This window comes from Coprinopsis cinerea (genome assembly GCF_000182895.1).
Source record: "Coprinopsis cinerea okayama7#130 chromosome 1 map unlocalized cont3.1, whole genome shotgun sequence".
NCBI classification, from domain to species: Eukaryota; Fungi; Basidiomycota; class Agaricomycetes; order Agaricales; family Psathyrellaceae; genus Coprinopsis; species Coprinopsis cinerea.
The window spans coordinates 631024-649893 of record NW_003307544.1 but is presented as its reverse complement, the minus strand read 5'-3'; the positions used below and the strand labels follow the sequence as shown (position 1 = coordinate 649893).

Here is an 18870-nt window from a genome sequence, read left to right as displayed (position 1 = left end):
AACGACTGACGCTGTTGTATTGGTGTTGAATAGCTCACTGGGTGGATTGGCTTTATCCGCGTAGATGGACGGACGTATCAGTGGTTGGGGATTGGTGGTGTGCAAGCTGCTACCCCTTTGGGGGCGTATGTCACCCCGACACAGACCATCTTTCGTCTCCGTGCCGGTCCTGTCGATTTTAATGTCACTTATCTCAGTCCCGTCGAGGTGCATGGACGCCCCTCTTCTCTTCTCAAAACCCCATCACTGACGCTCTCAACTCGACACTGTTTCCCTAACTCAGCCTTCAGATTGGGCCCGCCAATCCTTCCCGTTCTCGTATGTTTCAATCGACGTCGTCTCGGGAGACGGTGAAAACCATGCCGTGCAGATCTACACGGATGTCAATGGCGGTGGGTCGCATTCTTGTGGCTGGAAAGCCTCAACTTCCACCTGACCAAATTCACCTTGACCGACATCGATAGAATGGATTTCCCCCAGTCTAAGTGCAACCACCCGTTCCACAACGACACGGACCGAGCACGTTATCTTCCACTCGTTACAATGCGTCAACACCACCACTCCTATGGCTGAAGACAACGAAATAGCCCTCGACTCTACTTTAATCCTCGCCTCTCCTAATGTACGGCGCTCTCAGCACGAGTTTCACGCTTTCAATTCCTCGTTAACACCCAGTTCGATAGACAAACACAGTGACGACTCAAACAGGCCCCTCCGCCAACGTTCGCGCTTTCTTCGACCAAAACGGGGGCCTATCCAATGCAGAAGACGGGTCAGAAAGACCTATTTCACCGTAAATGCTCTTTCCTCTATTCTCAGAAAACTCGATGTGGGTAGGATTTTCTGATTACTATTTCTCACCCCCCTTTTCTGTCTCTTTCACAGAATGTACCCTGCTATCAGCATTGCTGTTGACCTTGGAGGGGTGTCGGATACTAGTTCCCCTGCTCAAGCGCTCTTCGCTGTTGGAGTTCTCAGGGATCCGGTCGTGCAGTACTCCAGAGAGGGTAGCTCGGAAGAGGCGAGACGGCCTTATTTCTTGACCAAGTGGTCTACCGTTGAGGATGCAGTAAGCATATCCACCTTTCACATCTACACCTAACTCACACAAATAATTCGCTTTCCTGTAATCCAGCTCGAGGCATTCCTGGAGGATTTCCCAGCTGCATTATCAAGAGCGACCGAGTTGGATGCTAGGATCATGTCTGAAGCAAGGTCTGCCGGTTCAGAGGAGTACGTCGACCTCGTCGGACTGTCTCTTCGTCAAGTTGTGGCCTCTTTCGATATCACCACTTCCGAGGACCCAGATGCGAAGGACGTCAAAGCTTTCTTAAAGGACATTGGTACCAGCAGGTACGTGTCTTTGTCAACTGAACGTCCCATTCCAAATTCCGCGTTCCACATGTGTGGTCACAGTTGAACTCACAGCAGTCTGAATTCCATTTTACAGCCGTGCCAATCCAGTTGATGCGCTGTACGCTTCGACACCAGCGCTACTCTACCTCAACCCCTCTTTGGTTGGGATATTGCTTGACCCGCTTCTGGAAGCACAATCGCTGTCCAGTTATCCACATCCATACGCAGTGCCCGATTTGGGTGAGTAACATCCTTCTTCCTGGTGCGCGGTCTCCTCACCTTCTTTTAGGCGCTCAATATCCCATCGCGACTCGAATCGAATCGGAGGAACATAGGGCTTTGGGACTTGATAGTAAGTACCCTCACGCGTTACCCGAAAGTCCTTCATTTTCTGAGCTCAGCTCCTTGCCAGGTTCCGCGAGTATGTTAATCATGACCTATCTTCACGCTCAAAAATCTGGAGAAGGACACTTGTTAAAGAAATATGTACGTCTCTGCGCCTTGTCATCATAGTTACCTTCACCTGAGAACTGACATCTCCCTTTCCATTCACAGCACGGTCTTTTGAAGCAATGGGCCGACTTCTTAGTGGAGCACGCAGCCAGTCCAAGTGAATTGTATGGTCCTCTGCAGTACATACATGTCTTTACCAAACTTACGATCTTGGTTTAGCGTAACATCAGACGGACTAACCCAAGCCAACAACGCGAATTTGGCGCTCAAGGGTATCTTGGGCGTGCACGCCATGAGCCTGATCAACCAAGCGCTTGAGAAGGAAGGGCAAGGAAGCGAAGACACTGCACATTACGCTGTACGTCATTCGACTTTCCAACCTCCCCTGTGCTCAATTATCTTCTTGACCCTATTTACCTTGGTGCAGGAGACCGCTGAGCGCTTGTACACCGAATGGAAACGCTCAGCGTTCATCTCCGGAAGAGTAATTTCCAGCTATGGGCAGCCCGACTCGTGGAGCTCTGCATGCAACCTCTACCTAGCGAGGCTGCTTGGCGCGGACTTCGTTGAGGACCAAGTCAGTATTTGGTGCATCGGATTTTCCGTTTCCATCGTATGCTAACATGCTGACCCTCTTCTAGATATTCGACGGCCAGACCGCATTTCTTAGCTCACAACTGGCGGCAACAAGTACGGTTTATCCTCACCTTCAACGTCATCTCAACTTATAGGTTTATCTTGTCGCCTACAGGGAACACCTTTGGTCTGGGACACGACAGTAATGACGAATTCACCGTCAAGTCCCGTACGTCCAGCTTATAATTACTCCCAAATCCTCCAATTCCTAAATCAGCTTGCGCTCGGAACTGCATCCAGATTGGACCATGTTCACCGCTGCAACAATGACCGACACTGACGCTCGAAATCGATTCGTCTCTATCATCCACAACCGAACCTTCCTGGAAGGAATGACGCCCGCTTTTGCTACCACTTGGGATGCCCGGAGCGCTAGCACTTTGGGCGGGCGAGCTAGGTGAGCATCTAGGCCTCCGTGAAGTCATGTCGAGGGGACATTGACCGTATGTATATTCAGCCCCGCCCAGGGAGCTATGTTCGCGCTAATGGCAACGAGGTAGGTTTAGTCGGGCGTGGCAAAACTATAATCGTCTCTGAAGTCAATCCCCGTAGCATCCCTGATAAGGCAATCCAATTCACCTCAGGACCAGGAACGGGGGCAGGGACAGGAGGGGGTAGCGGCGACGGTGGTAGCGGTTCAAACTCCTCGGGTTCGAAGGTGAACCTCGGAGCCATAGTCGGCGGAGCAGTGGGAGGACTAGCAGCCCTAGCATTCACCATCCTCGCCATAATTTTCTTCATCCGCAAAAGAAAGACCAAGCAGACGAGCCTCGAGGAGAGTAAGCCAAGTGGACACACTGGTGTTACGACTCCCCCGCCGGTGCAACCGGCAGCTACTACGCAAGAATCAACGCCCGGCACGGTCTCATCCCCTCTCAGTAACCAGAGTCCGGCGTCTCAAGTATTCGTTAAACCTCCGTTACCACCGAGTGCGAGTCTGTTGACAACCTCAGGGGCTGCACCTTCCTCTCCTGCACCCCCGTCAGAAGGGGCCGCCTCCATCCTGGCCGCGTCGACTGCATCCTCCGGGGCAGGGCGTCGGAGTAGCATCAGCAAGTCGGGCTCACCCTTGTTGGGTGGTCAGTCTCGGCAACAGCCCGAGAGGGAACGTCCCCTTTCAGAAGCAGAGGATTTGCGAGCCGAGGTGCTTGCATTGAGGAGGGAAATGGAGGAAATGAGAGCGCGGACGGCTCTGAGTAGTAGCAGCAATTTACCTGACGAACCTCCCCCTCAATATTCATCATAGCCAAACTTCGACAATGATACCCCAATACAATCTCGTGGTTGTTAAACATTGTCTAGATCAAGCGACCGCCCCGCGTTGATGTAAGTTCGAAGGATGTACACCGCAAAGAAGCAAAGAGCCTTTCAGTGACAAGAAATCGACCAGTGGTGGTGGTGGTAGCTGCAGAGGTAACCGCGGATGCCGTATCTTGTAAGATATGCTCAACCTAAAGCAATACTGTCAATGTGGTCAAGCCCGCACGTTGGGTCCCTTGGAGAAACCACTGTATCGTCACAGACCGGAACGTTGATGTCGTCTTGAATGCGATCGTAGGTCCGCCCGAAGTCCACGATCAACGTCAGCCCCAAGTGTTTTCACCGCAGGAAACAGTCCAGAATATAGGCGAGTTCGCAGCCAAGTGATCGAATTCGAATCGAGCGACAGTTAAATCCAGAGTCACCGAGACGAGTCTATAGCAGTCGGTTCGAATGAACATAGGATGCGGGGAGCACGGCAGCCAGACGCGAGGGCTCCATCATTCCAGCCGATAACGTGCCAGCAAGTGGGTATACGTGTCGGAGATCTAAAGCATGTCAGCCAACGAACACGCAGAAGACCTGAGAATCACTCGGAAAAGGCAAGGAATTCATACCTTCTCCGCTCGTTCCTTCCCACCGGGAACAAACCGACAGATAGAGATGGCAATTTCAAACCATCTCTTTGCTTCGTCAATTAAAGAGGCGCTGTTGAGGGGTGGTGACCCCAGAATTAGCAAATTGAGAACGGTGAATATAATTCGGGTCTCCACGTACTGTAAACACTCCGTCGCCGTGTTGTAAGAAGTAGCGAGGAGCCATTGGCGCTCGTCCATGGGATAGGCCTTCCATTCCGGTGGCCCACAGGGATGTCCAGGCAGAGAGCGAAATAGTATAGGGAAAGAAGAGCAAACGGGGTGAGATAGGAAGAAGATAACGAGATGGAATGATCAGTATCACCATAATGGAAGGCTGAGAATGAGATCTCACCTCCTTCGCAGAATCATATTCTTGAATAACGCTAACTGCATGTTCAATGTACCCAACTGCTTTCGTTCTGTCTTCTGGAGAATTTCGGGACAGAATGATAGTGCAGATGGCACGTAGCCATCGGGCAAATCTCTCTACCGAAAGGGATTCATGCTCCAAGCTAGCATTCAGAATAGCCTTTCAACGCAAGATGTAACTTGTCAGCCTGAGTTGACCCAAGCGAGTGGGCTACATTACCTCCAGACATTCCTGAAGGACTATGAATGCGGTCAACGTCATCAGCAAAGGCAAGTCATAAGGAAGGAACAATCTCAGACTAACCTTGGACGGGACAATCCGCAGCCACCCACTGTCGAAATAAGTATGACGGAAGCAGGGGTTGAGTTACTCGGCCGAAGATGGAGTTCAAAGAAGCAATGTTGTACGCACCAGCAGATCGGCGAACGCTTCGTAGGTTCCAACAGCCATTGGCCCCGATTTGACAACCTCCTGCGGGAGTTATTACACCAAATATAGCATGAACAGAATAGATATCTCGAATTGACAGACCTTGATCACCGCAGAAACCCTCTCCCAATCTTTCAACTGGATCAAGAACTCCATTTCGAACACTCGTAAGACATGGAGGATGTATTCCCCTCGATCGCCCTTGTCATCGTCCGATGCATGCTTAGACAAGACTTCTCGTATAGCAGTTTTCGATTCTCCAATGTCTTCAATGATCTTGCGAAGGTGCTGGTCCTGTATGGTTCAAAGAGGTTAGTTCGTCGGCATGCGCCTAATACACGAGAAGGACTAACGTCAATCCTGCCCGTGGCACTAATCATTTCTCTCGCGGAGAAAACTTTAGAAACTCGTGGTAAGCAATGGCCGCAATGCAGTGCCAAACTCCATACCTCGCCCAGTCACCGCGGCGAAAATCGAGTTAACGAGATAAACGCAAGATTCCTTGTCAATATCAAGGGGAGACGATTTCCAGCACGTATCAAGCAACTAATGTGACATCAGTTGAATCGAAGGTGAGCTTACTTCCTCAAGGCCGTGGAAGTTGCACTTACAATTCGGGCCATGTCAAACAACTCCGAGATTTGTTCACCACACCCTTCCCACTCGGAGCAACCCTGGACGGCGCAATTATAGGCAGTCCTCCACAACCATGAGATATCCTTCTGAATGAGAGACACCGCCTTCTGTTCCAATGCCGAAAGCGCGAGGATCTTGGCTTCGTAGATTCAGCGAGCAATGAAATTCAGGGATGCGTTCGGAAAGTCGTACCTGTACGAAAGTGGCTAACCAGGGTATCGATAAGGGCACCACTAAAACCGACGAGTAGGATTAGTGAGCGATGAAGCCGGAAACCAACTGGATCACACCGATTTGCCAAAGGATCCACCAATAGGCCCAGGATGAGCTTAATGATACATCGTAACAGCGCCATTGCTTCCACTACTATCTCCCCGTTGGAACCGAGTTTGAGGGTTTTTAGCAAACCTTCCAACACTACGAGCAGGACACGTTTCAGCTCCGAACGGTGAGAAATCTGTGTGGCCAGCAATAGCATCCTTCGGTCGAAGTCCGGGGCAGCTTGAATATCCTTAATCGCTCGGATAGCTGAAGAACACGATAAATAACTTTCGGGGGGTGGGGTTTGGCGGCTCTACCTTCATCTTCCAAACCTTGATGTAATGTGACGCTCAATTCCACAATCCATGAAACCGAGAAGTGTCGCACGAACCTTGGTGAAACGCTGTCAAGAATACAATGTATTGGGTAGCGGCCTCGTCCATCGGACAGTGGCGGATGATGGTAGAAGCTTTGGCGTACTCCCGCTGCTCGATGTAGCATAAAGCCGCCTTTCGAAAGCATTTCGCCGTGCAGGAAGGTGCATTCTTCTTGAAAAAAGAATGAGTCCCAACCAGAAACCAATCTGCTGCTTGGGTCCACTTCTTTGCTTTGTAATACCGGCCGCCCGTCTGCCAAAGGAGCTGCGCGATGATAGAGCGTCAGTAGGAATCGATGTCCTTCTCCCACATCTAACCCACAGTGAGGCACGCGGTAACGGATGCTCTGCTAAAGTCGACATCCGTTTCGGATAGTACTGGGAAGGCATGAAAACAATTAGTTGCAGACCAAAACTTTGATTTGCGAAGTAACTTACATGTGAAGACTTCATCGAGAATTCTCAATGCCCTAGAATGATTGTCGTCTTTGGAGCAATGGAAAATGATGGAAAGTGCTAATCGATCGGTGAAATCTGGTTCACCCTCTTTCTGCTTGACCGCGCGGCGTATACAGTGCTTGTGAACTTGGGCGACCAGAGTTCTGATAGGTAGACACACGTCATGAAGCGTAAAGGAACAGCTGGGAAGCAAACATACGAATGGGTGGCCAAAGCTCTGAGCTCCTGCAGAATGCTAACTTGTGTCAACGACGCAAGGTAAATTCAATAGAGCTGCGCTTACTCAGTGAGGTTCGCCTCTGACCATCCCGTGTGGTCGACAATGGCTTTGAAAGCTACAGAAGCCTCGTTATCACAGCCGTGAATGGAAGGAAAAGTTGAACCAGCCTGCGTACCATCTAGCAGAGTTGACTCGGACGCCTTCCTTCGCTTCAAAACCGTTAACCTCAGCCACCTAAGCTCTTGGTATTGCGGGTTCGCCTATACCTCTCAGTTTCGTATGGTCCATTCTCATATAAAAACGAGCTCACTTTGTTTCCAGTTGCCTCTACAACGGGAATAAGTTCGTCCAGGACAGCTTCTGCCCGATCATACGATTCTGTGATAAAGTAGGCTCGAGCTGTCGCAGGCTTGTTAGATAGCTTGTTCACTTGAGCAGTGGGAAGAACGACCAACCCAAAGTCCGCAGCATCGACATCTGGTGAGACTGCGTCAACCAAACGGAGACCCACACAAAGATCGCAAGCGAGGAAGATAGTTACCTTGACCTCCGAGATACCGGAACCTGAATCATCGTCTGGCAACTTGTCTAAGAGCGCAAACCCCCGTTGCAACCAGCCGACCGCATCTGGCGCATGCTTGCTGTCGTCGTTAAGGAGGGATCTCCCGATGTTATGAAACTTCAGAGCAATGTACTTCTTCTGAAAGCGCGGATGCATCAGACACCACAGAGACCTAGTAACGCATCTGAACTGACGACTGGGGCCGTTAGGAGGGCCAGACGCTGGCTATCGTCTAGCGTCGAGTTGAGCAAGACCCTATCAATAATCATCATGTATTACCCACCTGCTATCTTCTTGGACATGAATTCCGCCAATGTGTGATTTCCTTCGTTCCATGCCTGAGCTAGGAAGTAAGGCCCTGGTATCTAGGATCAAGAGCAAAAGTTTTTTTACCACTTCCATGCGGCTACACAAGTACATCAGGACAGCAGACGCCATTGGACCTTGCTGTGTGTCTTCCGAGGACTGCATAGCCCTCAGCATTTCCTCAAACTACCGCTGAAAATTAACGGAAGCTTCGACTAACAACGTTGGTGACCCACCCTTGCAGCACTCGTGAGCACACTCCCCGCGCCAGCGTTATTGCTTGCTTCTGATTTGCAGATGAGGGGCAAGGTTCACCTTCGATGGCAATCGACCGACCTGATAAACTAAGCCCCGTTTTGCACGCCAGCTGGAGGATGTGTAAAAGTGCTGGTGGGTCGTGAGCGAAGATGAAACTCCGAGGAAATTGTTGCATTACTTTCGACGCCAGGCTTTGGCTCTAGACTGGCTTCAATTAGTCGGAAAGCGGCATATCTGACTGCAAGATTGCAACGGACTTCAGTACAGGATCATTGCCGAATGCTGCCAGAGAACGCACCCATGGATATCTGCATTCGGCCTTCCTCGCCCTCGCCCTTCCCAACGGCGCTAGAGATATTCCAAAGGCTAACTCCTAAACACGCGATTTAGCTTCCAAGCAAGGCCGCTCTTTCTCATTTCATGCCTTCTTGGTCCAAGGTATCCAGGAGCTGCGGCGACAATTTAGATGCCTTCGGTCGACGCTCAATGAACGCCTCTGCTAATGAGACTATCTTTTGCAGGTCCTGGGTAGTCGAAGATGGCCCGGAGCCCTTCAGATAGGCTTGAAGATTTGGTTTAACTCGCGATAGCAAATCTGTTGAAATGGGTTGAAAATCGCTTATCCGTGAAATTTTGAAGCCATCTCAAAGTCCAGTGCTTTACCCATTATCGAATCGCACGTCACCTGCGTCGAGTTCGCCTTTGCCTTGTTGTGAGATGTCATTTTGCTCGAGTTTTCATGAATGAATGGATCTGGAGGATGTAGTTTTGGTTCAAGGGCCGGTCGCGCCCACCCAAACGCGCTGCGGGACGTGACCGGCGCGATCATGTGATGCTCCGAGTCTCCGACAGACCGGACTCGGACCTAACCGGAGCGCCGGATGTCGGCATCTTCTCAGTTTGGCCAAGGTGAACCAGTCAAGCGTGAGCAAGCCGGGTGAGGGAAGCGAACCGAGTTTGAACCAAAATGAACTGATGGGTTTTGCAGGGACATTCCAGCCATCGCCTTGGCCCTTCTCCACCATCTCGTCAACATGGCTTTTGCGGCGCTCTGAATTCCGCCTGAACGCCCAGGGTCGCTGGACCGTTCGAACAAAAGACGCCACCATTGCCAATCCACTTTATCTGACTCCGATCTTTCTGGCGCTGTGGTGCTGGCAAGGCCACCACCATCTGGTGGAACATGAATTCGATCGCCTCGCACAGGGTATCTATTGTCAACCAGGGGGATGCCAACAAAGTGGGCGCTGCTTCGTACTAGGCCACGGGTTGATCATTACTGGAGAATACCAGCCATTTGGGGCCGTAAAGGGGAGGATGGCTAGCGCTCTGTTGCACGGTGGGAAACGAGGACACGATTGTGACTTCAACTTGACCGGAACATACAAGGCTTTGAAATCGGAAATATGGATTGCTTTCTCGCGATCCTGACGAGCATTCGTCGAGGACGGCATTACTACACGCTGTTCTGATCGAAGGGAGGCGTATTAGAGGTTTGTATGTATTTTGGGAATACTCACTTTGGTGCGTCCCAGTCCTCAAGTCCTTCGTGACCGTCACGGATTGACATTCATTCTAGTGTGCCCGGACCTAACATTTGTCAATGTATGGCGTGGGGTACGATGGTCATTGAATACACCATCGGAGCTGGGTACAGGCCGTGAGCGATCGCAGCAGCACCGGACCTCGGTGAGTCACCTGCAAGAATGCCATTGTTGTTGATCTCCAGGCCATGTATCCAAGTATCTATCACCTCGTCGAAACCTTGCCCAATATCAAACTTCTGTCGGATACCCAATCCCGCCCATTCTGTACACGGCACTTCCCTTGTTCTTCAGAAGCGCAGATGCGTAAAGGACCCCATTTCCATCTTGATCTCTGAAGCATGTACTATTCTTCTGTACAAATCTAGGGGTGTCTAGTAACATATTTAATCTAACCGCGGAACTCTAACCGCGGAGCGTATAAGAAAATGCTTTCAGTTGGGGCAACATATGCACACACGAGGCTATCACACTCGAAGTCTGCGCTAACAATGGTTGTATCCTTCCTGGCACGGTGCGAATCAGTTCGCTCTCATTCAGCGAAAACGAGGGAAACCAACGTCGATTCTCGAACGACTTAACCCCACCCCGCTTCCGAACCACGAGGATGCTGACCTGAAGGAGCAACCTGAGAGCTCCTCTCGATAGCCGGGATGGGAAACTGTTCCTCCACGACCAGAGAACCAGGTGACATGAAAATGTCAAGGGGCTGGGTCTCTCAGTCGATGATGAACAACCACGATTAACAAGGCTCTTAGAACGCCCCCTCATTCTCGGCGACGCGGAGAATTATTGGCGTGTGCACCAGCTCCAAACATGCGTGAAACTCGCTTTCTCCTACTGCTGCACAATTGCCACCATCTTACAATTGTGGCTCGTATCTAATTGGGATTCATTAGGCTCTTGGGGAAAGCACCAAGGCACTCGCACGCCCACCCCTGGCTCAACCTAGGCGTTTCCTTTATTCATACGAACCGTAACAAGTTTACCTTGTGGAACCTTTTTGGTATTATCGATGTCAAGGGCTTGGGTGCGATCACACAGCCTTGATGATCGCGGTTTTCATCCGCCCCTCACGTCGGCGGCGTCATGATAAACCTTTGAGGACTGACCTGACCATAATTGTGCACACAGTGTCCAATCGGGAGTTGGACAAGGTTCTACCGATGAATTCTATAGCCGCTGAGCGCCGACTTTGAGCGCTGACTACGGTTGACACTACTCACCATACAGCATTAGATGTATCGGGGCGGGACGAAGGGCGCTGGGCGCTTATAAGACTTCGCCCATGACGACATCCTGATGACTCAATCTCTCACCATTCCTTGTGGTGTCACACATTTCACAGCAAACTGTTGGGTGTTTTCTGGTGTTCCATGAGGCGTGAAAGCCAGCGCGCATCCAACCCTAAATTCCACGACGAGCTTGGAGTCTTGACGAGTGCCGACTACGCTGACCTCACGCAGGCTTTTGGTACCCGATCCATTGTCTAGAACCCGGGGTGGGGTGGGTGCAGTTGGACCTAAAAAATCGCCCCTCATTGCCCCTTGCTCCTCTCCAACGCTAAAATGCCCAAGCACCCGGATAAATCCAAGGGGTCACGTTCGTCGATTTGAACCCTTTGAGAACCGCATTGGCAGATACCTGGATGAATCACATCCTTCGTCAAAAACGCGGTGATGAGCACCGGCGACTTTAGCCATTTTTTTCTCTCAGTGCAGTGGAAGTTCCTTGGACTTCCAACCCATCTTTTCCAGATCCAGAACTAAGTATGGCGATGAGAGAGAAAAAAAGAAAGAAAAAGGTCTGACTTCGTCCGTGAGCGTCACCAGTCGGTCATCCGCAGTCCCACACACAAGCAGTGCGGGTCTTCTTCCCCTTCCTTTGCATTCTTGCAGGGACACGGATGGGATGGCAGTGGGTTTTGAATCGTGGCACGTCAATACATCAGCAAAGAGGGGAATAAAATCTCATAGAAATCTTGTATCCACGGTATGAGATGGATATGACGAACAGAGACCGCGGAGCACCATTACAGCCGTTTGCATTAGTCTTTGCGCGAGCGATGTCGCAGAAACCAATTGATGGCGTGTCGGAAAATTCCGTGGGGTTCCCACCTGCCAGGTTCCAACCAGGTTCTTCCTCGAATACATGGCCGATTTTACGAATTGTTGGTGTGAAAGGGACATTTCGCTGTTTCATACCATTGGAAGTACAAAGAGAGACGGTAAGGGTACGAGGATGAGGCAAACATCTCATACCGAAGCCTGAACGACGGTCGTCGAGCGTGACTTGGGCTGCCATACGGAGTTTTCCGACACGCCATCAATTGGTTTCTGCGACATCGCTCGCGCAAAGACTAATGCAAACGGCTGTAATCACAAGAGTACCTCATACCCAGCGGCAGATAGACAGACAAGCACCACTGGGTATGTATTACTTCGGAGCAAAAGGATGCGTGCAACGTCGGAGCAGCGAAACCCTCTATTGAAAGCCTAGTTGCCGTAACCTACATACCTCCTTGAAGGGACCGTACCAGGGTTCTTGGGTAACTCCTAGACAAAGGAAGGAAAGCGAAAAAGAATATCAACAAGTCATCAGGTTTGACGTTGGATATGTAGGATTGAGAAGTCATCAGCAGCGAAGGGGGCTTTTTACGAAGCGTACTACGATTGCCTTGAGCGCTCCAGCCCTCCCAATTGCAAGGCCACGAAGCCCACACCTCAACCCCCTGCTGATAATCAAGATGCTGGAGCCTTTCCCCAGTACATACACGCATTCAATGGTTCCATATCAGCAACGCCAATGCCGAATGATAGCGATACAACAGGATACGAGACTAGTCAAGACCGAAATGCACCGCGACCATATGTTTCGTCCTACCCGGCGAGAGGAGGAAGGCTTGTGTCTCGGATGCACAAAGATCATATCATTGAGCGACAAGACTTTTTCAATTCGTCTGATGGTGGTCAGTCAAGCAAACCCAAAAGAGACTAATCAAGCTCTGCCAGCGATGATAGCCTGGAGGAGCACAAAGTAAGTGGCTCCGGAAAAGCCGGTTAAATTCCAAAAATCGCCCTGCATGCTCATGGACCGAGGTCATCAGTCAGATGGCCTAGAAACCACGCGTAGAAAAAAGTCAACAGGGCTGGCTCAGCAAGCGTCGGGTACACAAGCGCATTCCCTCTTTCAGTGGCCCATCGATTCAAGAGACGGAGGCGCGGCAAAATTTACATTGCAGTCTCGGAAGAACCCAGAGGCAGTTGGCGACGCTAGTGCCTTAGCAAGCGAACGACGTCGTGCCGAACCCCGCGAGCGCTTCGGACATCTGGGCCATGATGATGATGACCCAGGGGGTCACGAACAAAGATTTCCAGGGGTTGGTTACCAAGTCAAGTAGAATTCTATTGATACTGCTCAGATGGGCTATACAACCCCCTTTACTAGTATGGATTACCCAAGCTCCATTATGGACTTTGAAAAAAAAAATCCAGGGCGACGAGCCCGAGCTTCGCAAGGATTCCCAATCACCCGAACTCTTCTCATCCCAAAACCACACACGTCGCCCATCATTTGGGGGTACGAGTAAGCAACACCTGCTATGTACATTCTAACCCTGAGCGCATCCAATCTTCGCTTACTTATTTACGCTTGAGAGCAGATGCAAGCTGTAGTAGGTACAGTAATAAAGAAGGGGCGGCAATAGCCAGAACCGACAAGGCAAACCCAACTGATCTCGGCGATTCTTTCGCTTTATCCCAGCAGCTCCATCCACTTTGCCTGTCATCCACTCCATACCTACATGCATACTCTATGAGCAACGGCGAGGCGACCGCCGAGTCTCCGACCACGCCCGCACCAGTTCCATATTCAATCCAACTAAAAGCCCGCTCGTCATCCCTGATTCCCGTCCGACACGCACTGCCGGCGTCAGAACAAGATATCAACATACACCATGAGTAGTATTCAAAGTACGTCCCGGAGTAGCGAAACTCCCCACTTGGTAAGGTCACTGATACCTGTCGGTACCTTCCAAGTTCGAATTCGAGTTTCCCATTCAATCGCCTCATATGGTGCCCACTGATGAGTGCGTGCGTATGTAAATAGCAGCGGTTGCTGCCAGAGAGAACGAATTTAGAGTGTCTCAAGTGTGCTGTGGATCTCAAGCTTGATGTTGATTGAGCGCTCCCTACGAAGTCGACCTGACTGAGATCATTCGGCCGCTCCGAATCGCAAGCGCCCGAAAACCACTCTACAGATTTGGCTGCTGCCTCTTCTGACCCCCTCTGATAGATTTCCAAGACCGGGTTATGTACATACTTCTACCACGTAAAGATACGACTACCACTCTGGGTGCACCGGTTACTTCCACTGAATCCCTTTTCGCTTGCGACTATCGCCCTTAAGAAACGTCTGTCAATGGTCCTCCTGTCGACGTCCCTCCGGGGTATTACTGGGCGCTTCGTTCAATTTCCATCCATAACTCCTCACTCAATAACCTTCCACTTCAACTTGTGACACCTTTCTCCGCCATCCGGAAAATCCCAATACTTCCTTTCCAACCGATGATCTCCCTCATCCTGAAACACCGGTACCCCGATTCTCTAACAGGCCCAACACTAGTTCATTGATCACTTGAAACATCTCGTCCTTCTACCGCTCAGGCGGGTAGTTATACGAGGGACTCCCCACCCAATCCACGAACTACGAACTGATGTCTAACAAAACAAGCCCTTACCTAGTAGCACTTACGACTCGTTGAAATTGATGCAAAGGAGCGTCGACGAACCGAGGGTACGGCTGGTCACAGGACGAGGCCTTGAAGGAGATCACTGCTCCTCTCCGGCGATTCAGAGAGGGACTGTCAGCCTCCAAGGCAACTTGGTCCAAGCCAAAACTCAAAACCAAATCACCCAAAAGACCCATAGTCGTCCCAAAAAAAATTTACATTTTCATTTCAAATTTGTTTCAAAGTATTGTCTATACAGTACGATACGATAATGCGGCGACTGGTTCTGGCTCTGGATGAATGCATGATACGGTAGTATGATATGGTAAATGCTAACAATGGTGTGGTATGCAGCGCCCGAACGGGCAAACAAAACGGCAGGTAGGTAGGTATGCAATGCCCGAACAAAAAGATCTTGAAGTTTGAACGTGAGCTTGAGCGTGAAAAAAGGGATGGGATGCGGATACCAAGAATAAGAATAAAGTAGCGTATGGATGGACGTAGGTACTATGTATGTAATGCCGAATAAAAAAAGAGTATGCTTGCTTGCTTGGTTCTTGAAGGTGGACGATGCAAGTGGAATGCGTCAATGGTAATGTAATGTGAAAAGAATAATGCAAGGGGATATCAAAGGGATAAAAAAAGGGAGGATCTAACGTACTATACTACTTACTATACTACTAAACTAAAAGGAAGAAAACGCGGTGTTGCGAAACAAGTTGAATTGGATTGTTGTCGTCATCGTCGTGAAAGAAACGCGGAACATGGATGTCATGAGGGGGAAGGTAGAGTCATGGAGATGAAGGAAGAGTCGTCATCGTGAACAAATCAAAAAGAACTTGAACATCATAGCCTAAGCCCAAGAACAAAAGTAAAACCAAAACGAAAAGACACGAACAAAAAACCCACAAAATCAATATTCACGATGACCTCGAGACCAATCATCGCCATACCGAGGTTGGTGGTTTTGAACCGTCGGCGGCTGGTGTGGGTGCTGCGGCGGTTGATGATGCACCGCAGGCTGCTGGTGGTGGTGAGCTGGATACCCCTGCTTCACAGCCGTAGGATGCTGATACCGATGCTCATACTGCCCAGCATACCCCACTCCATACCCCTGAGGCTGAGGAGGATACCCATACGAATACCCCCCATGCCCCCTCCCACCGTACCCCGAATAATCCGTAAACGGAACATGCACACCCGCAGGACCCGCATTCGCGAAAGGTGCAGTAGGCACAGCACTCTCCTGTACCTGTGTCTGCGCCTGCCCCGGTGGTGGCGGTACAGCCTCGGACGAGGAACGCGTTGTCGCCGTAGTCGTAGATCCATAGTACACACCACTGGCAGGAGCGCAGCACGCATTGCTCCCCGCAGACCGTGATCCACTGCCTTCACCGCCATTCACATACTCGTCACTGCCCACATCACTCCTCCCGTCCTCGTCAAGAAGCTCCTGTTGGCGACGCACAGCGAGCGAGACGACAGCAGGGGGCTTGGCCCAGATGTTATCGTGGTAGTGTGGCAGAGCAGGGACAGCGGACGTGGAATGGACAGGATTCGGATGGGATGCTGGTGCTGCGGCCGAAGAGGACGTTGTTGATGATGCGTATGTGACGGGTTTGGGATCGCGATACAACGGGTAAAGGTCGGACTTGGACTGGACAGGTGAGGGATGGTACGATGCCGAGTACCACGAGCCCGATTGAGGTTGTGAAGGGGGCTGTGGCTGGTGCTGCTGTGAGTGCTGCTGCTGCTGCTGGGGGTAAGCAGAGCCGGGGTATCCGAGATCGCGCAGGTAGATCCCGCTCGGACTCGTGGACGCACTCTGTACCACACCGATATGAGGTCGGGGAACGGGATGTGCCAGAGGGGGGAGAGTGTTCTGGCTTCCGAGTGGAGGGGCGAGACTACTCGAGCCATATGTGGGGGAATACTCTGGTTGAGCAGCGGACTTATCGCTGACGTAGTAACCAGAAGTCGATGGCTGACGGCACCCGCTGTGAGTCCTCGAGTAGTCGTAGGCGTAGTACCCGTTTGTCGATTGAGTCTCGGCTCCACGGTACCAACGCATCAACTTGCCCTTCCTCGTTCGCAACCTTTGACCGTTGATCTCCTGCTCTTCCTCATCTCCTTCGCCCATCTCGTGATCTTCAGCTTCGGCGGGCATCTCAATGTCCTCACTCGCCTGGCTTCGCTCCCTACGAGAACGAGATCGCGTCGGGCCGTCCATCGGCGAAGAAGCGAGGGTGTAAAAGTAGAGTTCCTGGGGTTGAGATCGCTGTCGCTGATTCTCGACGGAATAGGAATAAGGAGCAACCAAGGTCGAAGGGACGATGGGTTCGTGGTGGGATGGCGGCTGTACGACCGGAAGGGGCTGGTGCTGAGAGTGTCGCCGCGATTGCTGCTGTCGTTCTGGACTGACATCACCGCCATTAGCGAGGCTCATGCTCGCGAAGCTCGAAAGACTCTCGAGTGGACTGTACGAGTGCGGACCACCGGCAGAGTCGTGGGAGGAAGACATCCCAGTGCTATAACTGGAATCGGGAATCTGCAAGATCATGGAGCTAGGTCGTTTGCTGGGAAGGTTGGCGAAAGAGGCAGAAGTGGGAGAGAAGGCAGCTTCTGCAGTTCGCTTGTTCGAGCACGACGGCTTGGGTTGAGAGGTATCGACCCGTAGCTGGGGGGCCTGTTGTGTAGGTTGGTGATGATGGTAAACGCCGGTCGAGGTTGACTCCATGTACGAATCGAGGGTGGAAGCCGAATCGCGTCGTGAAGACCTTGCTCCGTAGGAACCAGCAGGTGTGGGCGATGTCGAGCGTGCTCGCGGATAGTAAGGGGCAGTAATTGCACTCGAAAGAGGAGGCAATCTTGCTGGCGTAGCATAGACTTCCGCTTGTGTAGCATATTGCCCTGGGTACGACGAGTCTTGCTGATGTGACGGAGGGTGAGGTGCCGTGGAGAAGTGGTACGAGGATTGCCTGTGGTACTCTGCAGCTCTGCTTCGAGCGTTGGTTGATACTTTGCGAGCATCGCGTCGTCGATGTGAATCAGCGCGGCTTCTCGCAACCAAATCACGCTCCTTGGCGATGACCAGACCCTTGAGAAGGTTGAGCCAGGACTCGTAAGTTGGCTTGTCGACGTAGAGATTGAAGTCGACGCCCAAGAGGAACTCGCGCTCCATACGATTGATCTCTTCAAGCTCAATTCCCGACACTTCGGACCAGGTTTTGTTGGTGTAGGTATTGCTAACCAAAGACGCGTCAATGGAGCTGTAAAACGCGAGCTAAAGGAGACTTACTCGTCCAAGAACTTGTTCGCCATCATCAGGCCAGCAACGGCGATGCGAAACTCGCTCCCTCGCTGTGCGGGTGTGAACCGATTCCTCTCCTTCAACCGGTGAATGTAATGGAGTGACAGAACGATGACCGACTGCGAAACCTGTGTTGTTTCGAGCAGCTTTTGCATAAAAGAGATGAATGAAGGCGTCGCGACGAGTTGGAGGTGTGACGGGGGCTGTCGTTTTGGCGAAGGTGGGGAAGTGCGGGCAGGGGATGACGGGGAGTGGCTTGGCGATGGGTATGGGTTTGACTCTGGGCCGCCGCTGACGAGAGTGCTGTTGTGAGACAGCGAACCGCCGTTAGCCTCTCTCTGACCATGTTTCGCCACCGGACTGCTTGCAAACCACAAGTAGCAGATCATTTCGCAAGTCTTCTCTGCAATAAAGTGTGCGCTGCGATTCCGGGTAAAGTCGAGCCAGTCGATGCATTGCGAAGGCACATCCCAAACAGACACAGACTGTTGCTGAGACTCTGGTGCAGGTGGCGGGTGCTGGTGCTTTGAAGAGAAGGGGTCGGCGTCGTTTATTGGCGGCAATGTTGATGACGATGGGCCGACCTCGTCTGGCGGTGTGACTGAGGACATTCCGTTGAGTTCTGTACGCGCCAGAGAGGGATGAAACTCACGTGGCTGCATTGCAGATAGTTGCTTGTCAAACTGTGCTATCGGTGGGAGGGCGACGCGCGAGTGAGGCGGATGTGAAGTTCTCCGGGACTCGAAGGTGGAAGACATTGGAGGTGTCAAAGGAGCCTGGAGTTGCCATTGGACATGTTGGGGGGGATAGTTGTGGTAAGACATTGGGTGATTGGCGACGGACATTGTGTGTTCATTGGAGGACTTTAAGAAATAAAAATCTTGGGAATGGACGAGTTGCTCTTGATTTAAAAAACATGATCAAGACCAGAAAGAGAATTCGGCGAGGTACGCTGGATGCCAATTACAGCGTCACCCGAACAGGAAGGTCCTCAGGCCAAAAACGATCGGTCAAGGGCACTGTTTACTTGTTCCGTCGCCCGATTCCGAATCCGATTCAAATTGCTC

At 51.4% G+C, this 18870-nt stretch overlaps 4 protein-coding genes across 4 annotated transcripts; 2 read left to right on the top strand and 2 right to left on the bottom strand.

Annotated features, from left to right (window-relative positions):
* Positions 1-565: 565 nt before the first annotated feature.
* On the top strand, positions 566-3691 carry CC1G_04331 (glutaminase GtaA; the record flags this gene model as incomplete). Its single annotated transcript, XM_001828308.2, has 14 exons — positions 566-622; positions 684-772; positions 886-1069; positions 1136-1353; positions 1451-1596; positions 1646-1708; positions 1769-1842; positions 1912-1973; positions 2029-2167; positions 2237-2386; positions 2451-2499; positions 2561-2614; positions 2686-2842; positions 2998-3691. 14 exons carry the CDS (start codon positions 566-568, stop codon positions 3689-3691), a joined length of 2136 nt encoding a protein of 711 aa, XP_001828360.2.
* A 514-nt stretch (positions 3692-4205) lies between these two features.
* Positions 4206-8534, bottom strand: CC1G_04330 (hypothetical protein; the record flags this gene model as incomplete). The annotated part of the gene is made up of 26 exons (XM_001828307.2): positions 4206-4253; positions 4696-4872; positions 4933-4952; positions 5017-5044; positions 5125-5184; positions 5245-5436; positions 5496-5539; positions 5592-5688; positions 5754-5917; positions 5971-6011; positions 6069-6306; positions 6357-6371; positions 6431-6680; positions 6738-6793; positions 6854-7017; positions 7074-7109; positions 7158-7209; positions 7270-7354; positions 7405-7794; positions 7851-7888; positions 7940-7994; positions 8050-8148; positions 8199-8248; positions 8299-8349; positions 8399-8458; positions 8519-8534. The coding sequence occupies 26 exons, from the start codon at positions 8532-8534 to the stop codon at positions 4206-4208; spliced, it is 2526 nt and encodes an 841-aa protein (XP_001828359.2).
* Positions 8535-11829: 3295 nt separating this feature from the next.
* On the top strand, positions 11830-13164 carry CC1G_13581 (hypothetical protein; the record flags this gene model as incomplete). Its single annotated transcript, XM_002912007.1, has 5 exons — positions 11830-11868; positions 12150-12193; positions 12386-12736; positions 12776-12800; positions 12871-13164. 5 exons carry the CDS (start codon positions 11830-11832, stop codon positions 13162-13164), a joined length of 753 nt encoding a protein of 250 aa, XP_002912053.1.
* A 2143-nt stretch (positions 13165-15307) lies between these two features.
* On the bottom strand, positions 15308-18648 carry CC1G_04329 (hypothetical protein; the record flags this gene model as incomplete). The annotated part of the gene is made up of 6 exons (XM_001828306.2): positions 15308-15346; positions 15403-15517; positions 15594-17738; positions 17792-18106; positions 18290-18404; positions 18456-18648. 6 exons carry the CDS (start codon positions 18646-18648, stop codon positions 15308-15310), a joined length of 2922 nt encoding a protein of 973 aa, XP_001828358.2.
* Positions 18649-18870: the final 222 nt, after the last annotated feature.